At 31.4% G+C, this 12,570-nt stretch overlaps 1 protein-coding gene and 1 long non-coding RNA gene across 8 annotated transcripts in view; both read left to right on the forward strand.

Annotated features, from left to right (window-relative positions):
• Positions 1-12,570, forward strand: part of TMEM135 (transmembrane protein 135) — a 256,996-nt gene that overhangs the window by 179,285 nt on the left and 65,141 nt on the right. For all 7 annotated transcript variants that reach the window (XM_039848281.1, XM_039848280.1, XM_039848279.1 and 4 more), the window contains one exon: positions 415-461. In XM_039848281.1, coding sequence (XP_039704215.1) covers positions 415-461 — 47 coding nt within the window. The remainder of the gene's footprint in view (positions 1-414; positions 462-12,570) is intronic.
• Positions 470-5,705, forward strand: LOC120590464 (uncharacterized). The gene is made up of 2 exons (XR_005649727.1): positions 470-4,784; positions 4,857-5,705. It is a non-coding gene; the product is annotated as an uncharacterized LOC120590464 (long non-coding RNA).

Here is a 12,570-nt window from a genome sequence, read left to right on the forward strand (position 1 = left end):
TTCTCTGACTTATTTCGCATAGCGTAATAGGTCCATTCTTGTCGCAAATGGCAAGATTTCATTCTTTTTTATGGCATTCTTAGAGATAAAAACCGGTTTTTAAAAACCGGTTCTTTTTTGAATTCTGTTATCCTTCTACCCAGTCTTTATACACATATACATATTGTAATTTGTGTACATATTTTATAATGTATATAATTTTATTTCTCTCTGTATATCTGTGTGTATAGTCATTATTGTCTTAATATGGTTTATTTGAAAGGTAGAGAATGTGATAGATGTATGACTACTTTTGCACATCTTTAAATTGTTTCAGGTACAAGATTTAATAGTAGATATTTTGGTTTTATAAGACATATCAATGATGATCTCAGAGTTTTTTTTTGCAAATAATGTATTTTCTCCTTGTTATAGGTCCTTTTGTTCTGCATCACAGCTGCCATGTACATGTTCTTTTTCAGGTATGTTCTGTTATACCTATTTATTTTAATAGAAAAAAATAGTGTTTCTTTGTAATTTTTTATCAAGCATGTAACTAAAATGTTCCCCAAATAATTATCCCCTACAAGTGGCATGAGTTTTGTTTTGTTCTTCTTTTTCTAAAGAGATGAGAGGTAAATGATTCCTCCTCAGTAAATAGAGAGAGGTAAAAGAGATTTGTTTTTTCACATTTTACTTATAGGTTTATTTGGAAAGCTGAATATATAAATTAATAGCCCTTGAATCCTGATAGGTGTTTTTCATGGGCCTGATTTTAGTTATTCTTCGCTCTTCTTATAAAACAATTGACATTTCAAATTCAAATGAGAAAAAGTGACTGTAGAGTTTAATATAAGCCTTCTGTGAAGGTAACCTAGTACATTAATCATATTTAATAATAAATAATTGTAAAATATTAAATTAGTCCATAATGTCTGAGTTCTATTTTTCATTGACATGAAGACTCTGAAGAATGTGAGGGAGTGTTAGGATGGCTCAAGATTTCAGTGCCAATAAAAAGGATGTCTGTTATTGTTAAAAAATCACAGTAGTATAGAAATAGTATTATTATTTGGGAAGAGTCTGATCTTCATAGTATTCATTTTCAGTGATAACCAGTAATTCCCATTTATTTCCTTCTTATTGCACTCATTTGAATAGACTCTTTCTTGATATTTCTGAATATAGGCAGAATTCAATCAGCAGGAAGGACCAGACCTTTAAAATTAAAATTTATACTTAATTGACAAAGGCAGTAATGGATTTTAATAAGATATATTTGGTAGATATATTTATCTTTTTTAACCTAAATAATTCAACCATACCAGAATTTTTGAACAACTAATTTTCTGTCAGAACATTTTAAATAAATACTTGATAAGCATACTGATATAATTTTAACTTATTTTGACTTTATCAAATGTGTTATATGCAAATATAAAATGATGATGTTGCTATAATTCTTGTAAAGAGAAAGCCAGGTTGTTAGAAGGGGGAAAAAATGGATAGTTTCAAGGTAGGGAGGACTTGATCTGCAAAGAATTGATAATGGGATGTGTTGTATTTTATGTCAGTTATTAGTGACTGAAAAATCATTACAGCTCTCTGGTGCTCTTTGTGAAATTGTTTGACCTGCCATTTTAATATATAGCTTCATACACACTCACTCTACAATGTCTGTGGTCTCTTATATTTTAATAATTTCGGGGTAGGGTAGAGGAGTTAAGAACAATGACTACTTCATTTTATCGGTTTCCAAAAACTTCATAATTGTATTCAGACACCTTATTAGAAAGTATTGCAAAAAGCTTACATGGTTTATCTTTATGTTCTGTCTAGTCTGAAGAGATAAAGCATACCAATGTAAAAAAGATAACTACTTAGAAACATGTCTTTTGTTGATATACACAGGAAGAATGTACAATATCAAATAAATCTTTTTGTGAAAATTCCTAACAGAACAGGCAGTTAAATGAAACAGTCCTTCTCAATAAGGCACTTAAAGACAGCATATTTGATCAACATTTAGCATTTCTTAGTCATCAGAAGTTTTTGAGGTTTAAAAAACACTGTGTATTGAATATAGTGATAATGCTCAATTTTTAGCATGGTTCTTTGAAAACTGCTACCATAACCTAGTATTTTTGGTGTAGAAAGAAAATCAACCCTATAAATACGTATTTTGGTGCAGAGCTACAGAGCCTTTTCCTGTTTCAGTCACAAAGTCTAGGTTAAAAACAACAATTTAAAATACTTTCCAGAAGGCTCAATACAAGGTTTTAGTGCCAAGATAAACATTTTTAATTTTCTGAGGAAAGGGGTTGTTTTTCTCCTGAAAGAAGCGCTATCACCAAATTCCTAGTTTTCTTGGCAGAAGTTAGTTTGAATAACTCAAAAAAAGAGGTTTGGTAAATGGTAAAGTAAAACTATTTATAAAGTACTACAACCAAACAAAACAACGTTATATGTTTGTTATGTGTTTGGAATGAACAAACAATATTATTGTACATAGCAGTTAACAGAGCCAATGGCATTAGAAAATTTTATTCTTAAGATTCAATTTTATTATATAAATATAGATATCTGAGGACACATTTATTACATTTATTAACAATTATTTTAGTTCTAATTGTATAAAACTGAATAAGAAAACATCAAATTATATCATCCCCAGCACTCCATTTATGGTAACTTCCTTTGAGAAGAGAATAAGGGAAACATCTTATGTTAGAAATGAGTCCACATATGTTTTTATCCTAAGCCATAACTGGGAAAAAGAGAAACAAGACCCTGTTTCAATAGAGAGAAAATGTGCCAATTTTTTTTAAAAGAGAAATTTGAGGAAATAGTTTCATAAGTATTTTCTAAAAGTGATATGATGTGATGATTATAGTATGAATTTACTTAAGAAGCAACCGAATGTTCTTAGTACTCAAATTATGGTTATCAAAGTATATAGAGAAAATATCATACTTTTGCATAGCATTTAATAGTTTTTTTTTTTTACAGGCATAGTTTTTTTCACACATATTATTTCACACATGGTGATCTTGATTTTTAATTTGTAAACCAAAAATAAAGCTTACATTCAGATGGAATCCTGGGAACATTTCTGAGGCTTGGGATGAAGAATGGTGGCGATATGTGAAGAGAGAGTTCTAGTTTTGTTCTAGTTCTTAACCAGCTGGCCATTCAGCCATCCAGCTATCTATTAATACCAAAACATACTATGGATTCTGTTAGGAATTGCAGTACAATATTTTGAAGATGTTTTGAAAGAAGTCTTTCTATACAACCCCAGTGAGCATTCTTCATAATGGTTCTGCCTCTTTTGTTCATTTTATTATTTTGTATATTACCATCATAGCTTCGCCTTAGAGCATTATCTGTCACTATCAATTTAGGTCAAGCGGAAATTATAATTGAAAATTTTATAAAATATTTTGTCTCATGCATCCCTTTAAAATATTTCTTTACTTTCAAATATGTATTTATGGGTAAAACAACCTATGTTTTTTTCAAGCCAAAGAATTAATCATAGTTGTTGATTCAGGTTTGACTGGGATCATCCCAGCAGTCATGTAGAGAAAAGAAATGAGTTTCTTTTGAACCAGTAGTTCTCTTTTGTTTTAATTGAGAAGCAAAGGAAAGAATCAACAACACAAACATCATATCAAAACTATTACACTTAATCTTGCTCACAAAAAAGTAATGAAACATGTAGCACTTTTAAAAATTATGTTTTATTTTCTACATTAGGTATCTGTGTATGAAGAACACTAATATTTTTTAAAAAGAAATAATTCAGCTTCATTTTTCTTTAAATGATTTGATTTAAAACAGTATTATAAAGCATATTATGACAGCTTCGATCCCATCCTAGTGAATAGCTAGCTAGAAATCCTTTCCACCTGACTTTGCAGAGGCAGCAACAAATCTGAGTTTGTTATGTAGATATAAAGGCTCAGACTTGTTGTCATAGCACAGACTCTACAGATTATATGACGATTCACAATAGACATATCTCAATCTGATATAAACATTGAAAAGCATTGCATTTTTAGTTAGAAACCAGTGCAAATTAAAGTTTATTGTGTTTTAAACAGACTTAGAAACAGTAGTGATACCTACCATTTGATGAATTCTGGTCAATTCAACTCTGAAGGCACAAATAATAAAGCATTTCATTAGTTTCAAGACAAAGATGTAGTGTGTGTATTTAAGAAAATGACACTATTTATTGGCTGCACAACCTGCAGTTCTTATGTGAAAGACATTTATGATTGTTCTGTAGTCTGTTTAGATAAACTTAACTTAATATCTTTGAAATAACTTTAACAGTAAGTAAAGAACTTTTGATCTGAGTCTTTTAGCCATTTCATAATTTTAATGATAGTCCTTTAAATATTAGCTAGGTTCTATTTTTTAAAGTGTTGCCTAGACACACACAGAAATCCAGTCTAGAAAATTACATATGGCATTCAGAGCATAAAAGTTTTACTTTAGGGTTAAGAGTGTTTGCCTTAAATAATTAGATTTTTATTTTGAAGAGGTTACTTCTAGTAATATAGAGAGTGAATTGGAGGTTTGGAGGGGATATAATGACAAGTATTGGGAGGGTACCATTCTAGTTATCCAGGAGACAAATGATGAAGACATGACTGAGAGTTATGGTAATGATGTGGTGAAGAGTGGATTTAGCTAAGATATGAAGATTGCTGCTTGGATGTAGAAAAACAAAACCTTGGCAGATGAGAAAATTAGAAGATGTATGGAAGCTGAGTACAGCTTTTGCAAATGCTGAGGTTGAGATGCTTTTAGACATTCCTATAGAAATACATAGACATAATTGGATATTTGCTTTTGCAAATGCTGAGGTTGAGATGCTTTTAGACATTCCTATAGAAATACATAGACATAATTGGATATTTGGAGTTCAGGAGATAAAATAGAAGCTTTTATTGACTGTCATACTAGCAGTTTAATTTTAGACAAATTACATAACTTCTGTGTATACCTGTTTCTTTATTAAAAAGTGTTAAATATTATATAGACCTAGCGGGTTTTGGGGATTAAATAAGACATTATGTCTTTTAAACTTTTTGGATGTGACCTAAAATAAGACCTACTTTTTATATTGTGAATATACGCACACACTTTTTATATTGTGAATATAAATTCAGTTTACTTCAGTTTCCCAGAATCATACTTAACTTTACTACATTTAATACATTTGGATATTTTCTAATCTAATTTATTTATTTAAAAAGCTAGGTTCACCTCATGGGTAGCTAGTACTGAAAACACTGAGCTAATACGTGAGCACCTGGCACAGCGATTGGTACCTTAGAAAAAGTAGAGTTAAAAGTAGTGATTGTTGTTTTTAAACTAGGAAAAAAGTTAATTAAAATAGAGAATTTCAGAAAGGAGGACATTATCTTTAGTAGTATTGCTGTAGATATATCCAGTAAAAAGTATGTGTTAAAAAGTATTCATTTGCTCTAGCAATCTGGTGGTCAGTGGTCACCTGCTAGAGAAATTTCTGTAGTCGAGTAAGAAATAAATGTGACATGTACACTTTAAATATATGCAATTATATTTGTCAATAAAGTTAGAAAAAATAAAATATAAAAAAATGTGAGATGAGGAAGTAAAATGAGTATAGTAAACACAAGAAGTTTGAGAATAGAAGAGTAGGGCAAGTTATTACAGGATTAAGTGTTTTTCTTTTGTATTTTTCTTATTGTGCAAGAAGGAGACAGTGACAAGTTGGGGAATTGGAAAGAGAAGAGAGAGTCTATGATGTGGTTCAAAATGTCAGTATATATGGGTGGATTATTAAATCTACTTGTCTGGGAGTGATCATGATAAGTGATTAGGAAGAAACTGAAACTCTGTTTGAAATTCTTGGACACATGGTTTAAATGAAAGAGGACTGATGTGTAGAAGAGGTAGGAAATGGAAAAATCTAATGTTTTTGGTTTCCTAAATTCATTGTCATTCTTAAGAGGTAAATTAAGTTGTTATATAAATAGACATGGACTTTTGAAACCATCTATGCTTAGAAGATACAGGTCACAGGCAGTTCCATAATTGGCAGCTAAGCCAAGTGAGCTTGCCAAAGAATGCCAAATTTGCCAAATGAAAAGAAGGAAAGTATAGAGATCATTAGGACTTGCTTTCCTCAAAGCAAATGGAAAAGGTGAGAAAAACATTGGTTCATGAATGTTTAAATCATTTTCTCTGAGAATGCAAAGCTTGTTATCATGTCAATCTGACTTTCTTTTTGGTGGGAGGAAGTTAGTTTGCCTATTTGGTTAGCAATGTACTCCATCTATAGATGAAAGTTGAGGCAAATCTATTTTCACTTTTTGCTTATCAGCTTTTGAGATGCTTGTGCCTAGATAAAGAAATTGTTCAGACATCTTATAATTAATATAAATGTTTATTTTATTTTTTTTTTAGTAGAAGACAAAGGGAAATACGGTACGAGAAATAGAATGCACTTAAAGTGCAACTCCTAAAGGAAAGACTTAATGGAATCATGTCATTAGTGGCTTGTTCCTTTCAAAATTTGCTGCAGTTTTATTTTCATGAATATAAATGGAATTTTAAATTAGTTTTTAAAATGTGAAGTGGATGATTTCCATAGGTTGTTAACTCAGTGAAAAGTTTACACCATTAACATACTATTATCATTAATTGCCAGTATTCTAGTCCCACAGTAGTCCTGAGGTTTACTGGGTATAGGAGCCTCTTTTCGAATCGAGAGTGGTCTGCAGTTAAAATAAAGGATGAGTCATAATTATAGTTTATTTTTTTTTAATACTAATAGCCTGGTGTACACTTTTGATCCATTACAATTTTAACCTCTGTTAGCATTGTTGGTCTACATCAAATTGGTACTTACAGTCTTATTAATTTTTTATTTAATCATGTAAGCTACAATTTAGTTAGAATTTAATAGTAGCAATAGATCATGAAGAAGTAATTTGTTCCAAGTTCTACAAATTGTATTTATATTATTGACAGAAGAATAATTCTTCCTATAAATTCAGTTTACTCTTTAGTAGTTATGAAAAATGAAATTATTTCTGTTTTGAAAATTACAATTCACAGAAGATTTTGACAAAGCATTTTTCAATAAAGCATTTCTGTTTTGAGCAATGAGAAAATTCCTCTTTTATATAAAAATCCATTACCTTTCCAGAAGGCTCATCAAATCAAATATTATAGGTATGAGAAATAATAAATCATGGTAAATTTCTAACAACAGTGATAAATCCTTGAAATAATTTAAATATATTTTTCCTGATGATTTCAGTAATAGTTTATTAGCATTGGTGATTATTTTTAGGGAATTTGGGGTAAATAAGTACCCAGTAAATATTTGAATATATGATACTAATTTTAAAACATTTAATGATTAGAAATAAAATTTTTAGCTTTTCAGAATTTTCATTGACTTAGTGAAAAACATAGATGTATTTTAGGAGATTCCATGGTGTAATAGAAATTTTACAGTCTTCAGTGCCACACAGAACAGACCTCTCGTTAGGTTTTGGCTCTACTACTTACTAATTCTGTGGTCTTCAAGTTACTTGGCTTCTTTTATTCTAAAGTTTTCATTCATAAAATTATCCCTATGGCTATGAGACCTTAGAACAGATACTTTGACAAGAAAATATTTTTTTAAAAATTGTATTTATGTTTCCAAGCCAATCCTTCAAAGTTAGTTAACCTATAAATGAATCCATAAAATGTATGTGGGGTATAGGGCCAGTGGTACTATAAAACAAATAATATTTATGATACTGTATCTTTGGGAAAACAGATTTATGTTGAATATGTTAGAGCTAAAGTGGAAGGATGGGGATTATCTAGTTCCTGAGCTACTCCATAGAGTCCCATGTTTGAAGCTAGAGTTTAGAAAGTGAGGGAATAGAACAATAGAATTGGAGAGAATGATTAAAAACAAAACTTAGAGAAAGAATGGTTAAAAACAGAATAAAATAAAACGGACTAATATTACAAACTAAAGTGCCAAGGGATAGAGGGACTGTGGTTTCAACTGAGGCTTTCCTTTCACTATTTTTTCTCCTTCTTTGTCTCTTCCTCACTGTGATGCTATTTTTGTCTAGAAGGGTATTGGGGTGGCACAGTAAGTAGGACTACAAAAGAGGTCTTGAAGGTATAAGATGGATGGGCACTGTCGGGGCTTAGATGTAGGTAGATGGGTGGGGATGAGAGCGGAGTGAGAAGGGAAGAAATATATTGGCCTAAATTCCATAAGCAGCAAGATTTGGCTATCTGTCTCTCAATTGTCAGCCTTATTCTTAACTAGTTGCTAGTCCGGCCATTGAAAACTGGATAAAAAAGTCTAAAAAGGTTAAATGAATAAAAAATGGAACCAAACAAGTATCCTTTTCCCTTCATGTTCCAGATTATATCATTTTCTGTCATAATGCAACTAAATAAAGCCACAGGTAATTCTTAAAAATATTTTTTTCTTTTCATAGCCAGACAGCTGCCATGCAGTTGACTGTTTTACCTCTTGCCTAAGGGAGAGGGAGCAGTGGTGAAGAGGAGGGATAAGGAGGACACAGTTGCTAGAAGCAGTGGGGTAATCGGAGGCCTTAGTTATATTTGCCTAAAGTGGCCATTTGTATTTAAAGAATCTACATTCTTTTTTGTGTATATTCAGTGTAGTTATAGGGCAGTATTTTTTCTGAAGTTGCTGATATATCTTCTGCTTGGTAAATTATAAAACTCATGCTATGGTCTGATTGTTTGTGACCTCCCCAAATTCATATGTTGAAATCCTAACTTCCAAGGTGATGGTATTAGATGCTGGGGACTTTGAGAGTTGATTAGATTAACTCTGCTCTCATGAATGGGATTAATGCCCTTATTAAAGAGACCTGAAAGAGCTCCCTCACCAGACTCTGAATCTGCTGATGCCTTCATCTTGGACTTCCTGCCCTTCAGAACTGTGAAGTTTATAAGTCACCTACTCTCTGGTATTTTTTAAATAACAGCTTGAACTGACTACGACAACTCAGAAAGGCTTTTCACCTGTCTAGTGAAATTCATGTTTCAGGTGTCTATTGTAAAAATTAACCTGAAGATCTGCTTGCTACCTTAAGGTGTAGGCCAACTACTGTCTTCATATAAGCTTCCTTTCTCTTGAAGTCTGTTAAGGAGAGTCTTTTAAATGAAGTCTGAAATTATAAACTTCGTTGAATTACATTTATTGTTCATTGTTAACCCAAATGTCACATTATGACTAAATATTATTAGATTACCTAATTATATTAGCCAAAATCAGAGATTCCACCTAAGTTGACTTACAAACCCATGCACCTTAGTCATAATTGTAACTTATTCCATCTTATTTAGGCTTGAGATATAGTCTGTTTTTGAAAATATGAGATTAAAATTAATTGGAATTTATAAATGATAGAGAAGTTAGAAGCTGTTTGGCTCTGAAAAGATGGTGAAGCAGTTGCAGATACTTCCAGGAATCACCTTTTAGCTTTATTTAGTTGAGTTATGATATAATCCCTAGAGAGACTTTTAATTTGGGAGTTTATTACAAATATAAGAGAATCATAAAACATTTTATAATGAGACATAGTATCTTATAAGTTAGAAAAACAACCAGTGTTTTCTGGTGTACATTAGAGACAAATGGCCTCAAATTAAAATTAAAGTGATTTTTTTTGTAAAAAGAAATTTTTTTTGCTAATTGTGGAAAAATACTACTAAACAAAATCATTGTCATCAACACCTATAATCTCTTCTTTTAAAGACAAACAGCTACCACTTTTGTTTATATTCTTATAGGCTATCTGCTATGTCTTTGTCTACCTTTCCTCCTCACCTACCCTCCCTACCTTCCTTGCTCTTTTTCTCCCTCCTTCACTTTCCTCTCACTCTTTATATATATATATGTTCTCTCTCCAGCTTCTCAAATGAGATCATATGATGTAGGCCGTATGTTGAAATACCTTTTCTGGGCACATCTGCATTAGTAAAGATGAAACTTTCTGTGATTAGTACTAAGCACCATGAAGCAGGAAGCAGGCAACCCAACACAGATAGACTGAAAAACAAAGCCTCCTATTTAATTTACACACACACACACTCAAACCAATACCCACTGGCACACACAGCACGTTATTAGAAGTCATAGAAAGGATTCTGTTACCAGTCTTCAATTCTTTAATAAGAAACTGGTGATAACTCTTAACAATGTAAATGTGACTAAAATAATATTTCCGGGCATATATTATTTTAAGTTCTGGGAATCTTCTGTGTGCTAAGATACTTGTTTCTTGTTTAAGAAGCATTCTTACTAATCACAGAAAGGTCTTAGATTAGACTTTGTTGATACAGATGCTCAAATTTGAAGCAGTTAAGTTTATTTTCTTGCTATACCAGTTATGAGGAATGCTGTAATTCACTATGTTTTTTGCAATCTTATCTTTTTGTTTCTTTTATTTTCTTCTGCTTGAGTTCTCTTAGAGGTAATCAAGGGACACTATTGTGTAGCAGAGTTGGTTAAGAGCATGAACTTGGAGCCAGACTGTGTAGGTTCACATTCCCGTACCATCTAACTTGTTTTGTGATTTTGGGATAAGGTATTTAGCCTTTCTGTGCTTCATGTTTCTCATCTTAAAGTGGGGATGATAATAGTACGTACTTACTTCATGGGCTTATTTTGTGCATTAAATGACTGCCACATTGTAAACACTCAATAAATATTAGCTATTTTTAGTATTTAAATCTGAGTTGTATAGATCACATATTGTATGATTCCATTTATATGAAATCTCAAGAATAGGCAAATCTATAGAGATAGAAAGTAGATTTGTATTGTCTATGGCTAGGGGACTTGTAGGGAAGGGAGAGAGACTACTAATGGTTATGGTTTTTTTAAAAATGTTGATGAAAATGTTCTAAAAGTAATTATAATGATGGTTGTACAAGTCTGAATATAATAAAAATCATTGAATGACATATTTTAAACAGAGAATTGGTTAGTATGTGAATTATATCCATTAAGCTCTTATAGAAAATTATGATTTGGAAACAGATCTTTGTTGCATAGTTATATGATGTTTCTTGTGTTATTGCCATTAAACATCCCTCTGATTGCCACATCTCATGGATGTTACTGTTTTTGTGGGTACATAGGTAAACAATGAAAGAGAACATAAGGAAACATCTCTTTTTCTCAGGTGAATTTGAAGGAGTATTGCCTTAGAGAATGACAGAATGGAGAATATGCAAGTGTACTGCAAGGCTTGTCAGCTCTCTTTTCAGAATTATCACAACTGCAGTTTAGAATACGCATACTCTTAGTTCTGAGACACTACACTTTATAATCAGAAAGGAAGTAATAGAAGTCACGATTATATATGAGGTGGTTGTTATGACGTACTAATAAAACTGAAAAAAATTCGATACTTAACAATTTAGGATAGTTTTTACTTGGTAGTGACATTTGAAAAGTACAGTTTTAGAAAAGTTTTATAGGATTGCCAACAAAGACTAATTTCAGAAATATATGCAGCTATGGTATGATGTCAAAGGTATTTATTAATTGGAGGAAAATAAAATAGAAGACTCGAGATAAATTTATTAATATGAGTCCTTTAGGCTTTTAGTGAATATATTCTCAAATGTGAGTCTGATGTATTCCTGCTGTTCAAAATGAAAAGTCATAGATTACCATTTAAAAACTGTTATCATGAGAAAGCACTTTCAATATCTATTAAGTCCATTGCTAAGACATTCCAACTTAGTTTGAATGGAAATTAAATATATAGTGTTTGGAAATATAAATTTTCAGTTCATAAATTGATTATATTTTGAGTATGTATGTCATAGATTATATTTGTGTTGATATTGATTATATTTTGAAGAATTTTACTGTATTTTCTTTTTATTTTAGGAGAGGTGTTTTAAAATCACCTTCCTTGCAATAGGAAATTATTAAAATGAATAGAAGAGCATAGAAGGAAATTATATTAATATTTATATTATATATTGTAACATATTTTTTCTTCTATTCTAGACATTTTCTAAAAAATCACAGATAGCAAAAATTGGAAAAATTTGGAATTATTCCAATCTGTATCTTTTCAAGTAAATTATCCATGTATGGAAGCTTATTTTTCAAGCTTATTTTTCATGAATGTATATATATGTTCAGTGACAGAGCTTGCTGGGAGAGGAAGTACTTCACTGATAGCTGTGCTGAACTGAAGTTCACAGTAAAACATTTTTTCATCATTATCAATTTTCAGGCCAGATTCTGTTTCTAATTTGTGACTGAGTCACTGAACCAGGAAGGTGTTCACCTGTAAGGTGTGCTGGTTAAAATAGAAGCTTTTAAGTTCTAAAATATCAGCAAGAGTCTTCCTACACTGGAATGCATGCATGCTTGCTTCCCTCCCTCCCTCCCTCCCTCTCTCCCTCCCTCTTTCTGTCTCTTTCCTTCATTCCTTTTTTTTTAAATTAACAACTCAATAATAATGGAATGCTTTAAGTGATTCGTTCACTGAAGTGGAGTATGTAATTCTT

The sequence above is a fragment of the Pteropus medius genome, unplaced genomic scaffold (genome assembly GCF_902729225.1).
Source record: "Pteropus medius unplaced genomic scaffold, Ma_sr-lr_union100, whole genome shotgun sequence".
NCBI classification, from domain to species: domain Eukaryota; kingdom Metazoa; phylum Chordata; class Mammalia; order Chiroptera; family Pteropodidae; genus Pteropus; species Pteropus medius.